Here is a 6,110-nt window from a genome sequence, read left to right as displayed (position 1 = left end):
CAGAATGGCAATTATCAAGAACACAAACAATAAAAAATGGTGGAGAGAATGTGGGGAAAACTCTCATGCATTACTGGCGGAACTGCAAATTAGTATAAGCACTATGGAAAGTAGCATGGAGACTTCTAAAAAACTCCAGGAATGGAACCATTATATGCCCAGCTATCCCACTCCTCCATAATTATCCAAAAGAACTAAAATCAGCTTACTATATCAATACAGCCACTTCAATGTTTATAGCAGCACAATTCAAAATAGATAGATTATTGAATCAACCCAGATGTCCATCAACAGATGAGTATATCAAGAAAATGTGGTATATACACACAGTGGAGTCTTAGCTATAAAGAAGAATAAAATAATGGCATTTGCTGGTAAACAGATTGAAATGGAGAAAATAATGGCAAGTGAAATAAACCATACTCAAAAAATAAAGAAAATTATATTTATTTGGGTTTGTGTCCATGTCCTCTATTCTGTACCATTGATCTACCTGTCTATTTTGGTGCCAATACCCTGCTATTTTTATTACTATTGCTTTGTAGTATAGTTAAAGTCTTGGTATTGCAATACCCCCTGTTTCATTCTTCCTGCTAAGGATTGCTTTAGTTATTCTGGGTTTCTTATTCTTCCAGATGAATTTCATGATTGCTTGCTCTATTTCTGTAAGGTACATCATTGGGATTTTAATTGGAATTGCATTGAATCTGTATAGCACTTTTGGTAGTATGGCCATTTTGACAATATTAATTCTGCCTATCCAAGAACATGGATAAATTAAAATTTTAAAAAAGGAGATAGAGGAAGGGACCAATGTCCTTAATAAGAGTATGTCTCGATGACAGGAAGTCCTCCAAAATATGAAGTACAACCTCATAAATTTGTACTACTTCCCAATAATGGCAAGATAGAAATTAACCCTTTAACACATAAGCCTTTGGGAAACATTTAATATCCAAAATACAATACCCAAAATTTATAAAAACCTAACAGTAGATTGCATAGACTTGATTTAACATACTGACAGTTTGAGAATTAGTATAATTCTTCTGCTGTGGTAGACACAATTCTAAGACCCAGATCAATAAATGGTTGGAGAGATACTTCAGGGTTAGAGTACTTGCCTCAAAAGTGTGAGTCCCTGCAATTAATCACCAATATGCCCTGCTGACCCCACCACCCACAAAAAAAAAATGTGCTTGAAGAATTGAGTTCCACCTTCTTCCCCCTGCATCATGTGAGGATAGGGAAACAAAATGCTTTGATCTTCAACTGGGAGAAGTTAAGTCCTACTAAAAAATTACCCAGTCCAAGGTATTTTGTTACAGCAGCAAGAAGGGACACATTCATCTGGGAATGCCTACATTTCTTTCCCCTTTGGGGAGGACACTTTGACCAGTTCTGGGATCCCTGGTTTCCACATTTTGTCCCTTATCACTCTGAATATAACAAGCCATTCTTTTTGGAAATCCAGAGACTGTAATGAAACATCCCTGAGAGGACTGTGTGTGGAAATTATGGTGAAGCCTTCCTCCCTCTTGACCCCACAAGGTTGAGACTCTGCTCTACAGTGTCTTAGGAAACAGGGCATTTGGTTAGACTACCTCAGTGGGAGTGAGGGGCTATCACTTTCTTTTGGAAGAAAAACCAGTTGAATACCTTGAGTGTAGATATGATAGGGTGTTCCAAAGTCTAGAATTATTAGAAATGTTTTACTTGAAATGGCAAGTCCTTTGGAGTACAGCACACATTTTAATTTGGAAAGAGTCTCAATAACACACAGAAGGGAAAAAAAAAAAAAAAAACACCTGCAGCCCTTTTTAATTCTTTCTTATTCTGGTGATGGACTTTTGGAGGCCCATAAGGGAGCTGACCACTGGGGGTTCTGGCCAGGCATGACTTGGCCAGTTCTTGCTCTGACCTCACAAGGAGCCATTGTGAGGCATTTTGAAAGGGCAGGTATATAAGAGGATGGGCTGCAGCTGGCCTTTTGTCCACAAGAACAGAAAGCTCTTGGTGGTGACCTGTTGGGACTCCCAGCTAGTTAGTGCGTATGGTGGTTGGTGGTTGGCGGTTGGTGACTGTGGTCTTGGGATATTGGTTCTTTGATTTGGGTTTGTTGTTTTGTCTTGTTTTGGTTTTCGATTTTGGTTTGTTGTTTTGGCTTGTTATTTATTTCTTTTTTTTTTTTTTTTTTAAGCTAGCATCCTTAGGTGGTTTAGCCAGAGTTGTGAGAGTGAGAGTAGGTCAGCCTCATGGCCGGGGTCCAGCACCTGGTGTGAGTGTGCCTTCACGGACCACTACGAGTTCGTGAGGGCCATTGGGCATGGCTCCTATGGCCAGATGGCCCTGGCCCGCCATCGCCCCACGGGTGCAGAGGTGGCGGTGAAAGTCCTGGAACTGGTGCCAGAGAACATCCAGGTCCTCTCCGAGCCCAGCGTGCTGAATACCCTGGAGCACCCCAGTGTGGCCCAGCTCTTCCAGGTCATTGGCACTGAGAAGCACATCTACATGGTGATGGAGCACGCAGGTGGGGGAGAGCTGCTGATGCTCATCGCTCGTGGCATGCAGGAGGAGGAGGTCCGCAGGGTCTTCAGGCAGATAGTGTGTGCCGTGGGCTACTGCCAGGACAGGGGCATCGTGCACCGGGACCTGAAGCCAGAGAACATCGTGCTGGACGCCAGGGGCCACATCAAGCTCATCGACTTTGGCACCGCCACCAGGTTCCAGGCCGGGCAGAAGCTGAGGAGGTTCTGGGGGACTGTCCCATACCTGGCCCCCAAAACCATCGTGCAGGAAGAGTACAAGGGTCCCTCAGTGGACATCTGGAGCCTGGGGGTCATCCTCTACTTCATGTTGACACACACCCTCCCGTTTATGGCACCCAGCTCCAGGAAGATACTGGAGCTCATCGTCCTGGCAAGGTACAACGTCCCTGTGTCTGTGCCCTTCAAAGCCCGAAGGTTCATCCGCCGCATGCTGACGGTGCAGCCCAAGAAGGGACCCACAGCCAAGCAAATCTCCCAGCACCGGTGGCTGAAGCAGGGTGAGGACAACTCACCGCCTACGTGGAGGGAGGTAGTCCCCAAACACCCAGACCCCGAAATCATGACGCTCCTGCTGGACGTGGGTTTGGACCCATACCAGACCTGGTTATTGCTGCTCCAGAGAAAGTTTGACGCGCCCATGGCCACCTACTTGATTGTCCAGCACCAGAAAAGGCAGGGGGTAGAGTGTGTGTTTCCAAGGAAGCCTGGGCCTCCCAGGTTTGTGCCCCACCCACCTTCCTGCTTTCCCTGGCCTCCCAAGGAGGAGCAAGAGTGTGCCTGCTCCTCACCACTGCACCTCGTCCTGTGAGCCTCAGCTGCCGGCGGAGGACAAACAGCCCGCACAGGAGGCCACCAGAGGGGCCAGCCTGCCCGCTCTTCCTCTCGGCTGCCTGCCTGCAAAGGACCCCACTCCCAGCAGAGCCGCCCACTCTGACTCTGTGTCCTACTTGCCCAAACGCTGGAGGATGCTACTGAGGCTGCTCGGAGGATGCCACAGAAACTCCTCCCAAGATTCATCCACAGACAACAGGAAGCGCTGGACTGGGAGGATCGCCACCTGTGTCCGAAAATTCTGCTGCTGCCTGCCACGTGCCACCAATGCGGTTGTTCCAATGGCAGAGAGAAGAGACCCACTGGACCCATAGTGTGGCCACGAGCAAGTGGACAGCTGAGCCACACAGAACCAGCGCCCAGCATGAGTCCCCTCTGCCCCCACCTGCCGAAGACACCAGAGACTGTTGTGCCAGGGACAATTCACCTGCCCTGCCCCTCTCTCTCCTTTCTCCCATTCTTCTGAGATGTTTCTAATAAATTTGTTTCAGATAAAATAAATAAAGAGCTGAATGTTTTCTCTCACGTGTGGAAGCTAGTGCAAAACAAGGGAAAGAAAGTGGTAGGAAAGGAGATTGGATACCATAAAGATATAAAGTACATCAGTACAATAGAAGAAGGAGAACAAGAGGGACTGGGGAAAGAAAGGAAAGGGGTAGAAATATGGAATTAACTAACCAATAGCATGTTGCATACATATATAAATGTTCCTGAAAAGAATTTCGCCTGTCAAATCAATTAAAATAAATCAAAAATAAATAAATAAAAGCACAAAAGGAAGATCAATAGAGGCAAGTAGAGAGAATAAGGGGAGGGGGAAGGAGAAGGAAAGGAGAGAAGGGAAATGATTAAAATAAAATTCCTTGCATGTATTATTTTGTCAAAATTAAACCAAATATGTATAAATACAATGCTCAAATTTAAAAAAAAAATAAGTCCTAATGTTTAATCTTTGTCACAAAAATTTAAATCCCTGATCATCAAGCCTCTTCATGATCTAACCCCTGCCTACCATCTGCATTTTCAGCCTTATCATTCATTCATTTTTCATATATCAACAATAGGAATAATAATATGAATAACAATAATAATCCTCACACCACACAGCCTTTACCATATCCCATGCATTTTGTAAATGTATTTTCATGGTAAACTATACTAATTTGACCTCATGTAATCATTTGAGGCATATAGTTATCTGGCTTTAAATGCATTCAAACTGTTGTGCAACCATCATCATCATCCATCTCCAGAATTTTTTCATCCTCCCCAATTGCAACTCTGTATTCATTAGGCACTAATTCCCTGCACCACCCTCATCCCAGCCTCTGACAACCACCATTCTGTTTTCTGTCTCTTTAAATCTGACTATTCTAGAAATCTCTTATAGGTGAAATCATAAAATATTTGTCCTTTCAAGGCTGGCATATTCCACTTAGCATAATACCGTCAAGGTTCATGCATGTTGTAGTGTCAAATTTCCCTTTCTTTATTAGGTAGAACAGTATTTCATTGTAAATATATACCACATTTTGTTTATACATTCATCCATAAATGGACACAGGTTGTTTCTACCGTTTGGCTATGATGAATAATTTTTCTATGAACATCAGCCTATTAGTTTGCTCAGGATTCAATAACAAAATATTGTAGACAGGGGTCTGAGTAGACATTTATTTCTCACAGTTCCAGAGCCTGAGAAGTCCAAAAGCAAGATATCTGTCAACTCAGGTCCTGGTGAGGAATCTTATGAAGAAATGGATCTGCCTTTTACTGTGTCTTCACATTAAGGAGAATGAGAAAGGGAAGAGGGAGTGAGCTTTCTGGTGTCTTCTCATAAGGACATTAATTACATCATGAAGACCCCACAGTCATGATCTTATCTCAACATAATTATCACCCAAAGACCTCACCTCCAAATACCATTCCATTTTCAGTCAGAGAGGCTGCAAATAAAACAGACGTTACCCTATGTACGTGTATGATTACACAAATGGTATGAATCTACATCATGTACAACCATAGAAATGAAATAATGTACCCCATTTGTGTATAATGAATCAAAGTGCAGTCTGTAAAAAAATAAAAATAAACAAACAAACAAATAAATAAATAAAAAGAATTTTGGGGGAGACTTAATCATTTTAGTAAATAACAACTAGTGTATAAATACCTGTGTGAGTCCTTGTTTGAATTTTTTAGGTACATACCCAGAAGTAGAATTGCTAAACCACATGCTAATTCTGTGTTCAATTTGTTGGAGGACCCACCATATTGTTTTGAATAGCCCTTCAACTATAGTAAAGTAAACCCAACCAGCAATGAACTAATTTCCAATCTTTCTATATCCTCACCAATACTTATTCTTCTTTGTCTTTCTAGAATTAAATATATAGATGATATAGCTATAGAATAAACAAAGGTATATGACTATGATATAGGTATAACAGCCATTCTAGGGAGAGAAGTGATATCTCATTTTGGTCTCGATTTGCATTTAAGAATAAATATAATTTTTCATGTGATTATTAATGCTCAATGTCTGTGTTCATTGGTCATCTAAATGATCTTATTTCTGATTTGAAGAAATGTCTGTTTGAGTCCTTTGCCCTCTTTTTAATTGGGATGCCTATTATTTAGTTTTCTTTACTGAATTGGTGGAGTTCTTCATATATTCTGGATATCAATCCCTTATCAAATATACCATTTGTATATGAATTATCCCATTGT

At 42.2% G+C, this 6,110-nt stretch overlaps 1 protein-coding gene across 1 annotated transcript; it reads left to right on the top strand.

The window, feature by feature from the left end:
• Positions 1–2,053: 2,053 nt before the first annotated feature.
• LOC306665755 (sperm motility kinase-like) lies at positions 2,054–3,694 on the top strand (the record flags this gene model as incomplete). The annotated part of the gene is made up of 3 exons (XM_079147380.1): positions 2,054–2,114; positions 2,201–3,266; positions 3,310–3,694. The coding sequence occupies 3 exons, from the start codon at positions 2,054–2,056 to the stop codon at positions 3,692–3,694; spliced, it is 1,512 nt and encodes a 503-aa protein (XP_079003506.1).
• Positions 3,695–6,110: the final 2,416 nt, after the last annotated feature.

Source organism: Sciurus vulgaris (genome assembly GCF_902686455.1).
Source record: "Sciurus vulgaris genome assembly, chromosome: 7".
NCBI lineage: Eukaryota > Metazoa > Chordata > Mammalia > Rodentia > Sciuridae > Sciurus > Sciurus vulgaris.
This window is presented reverse-complemented; position numbering and strand designations above follow the sequence as displayed.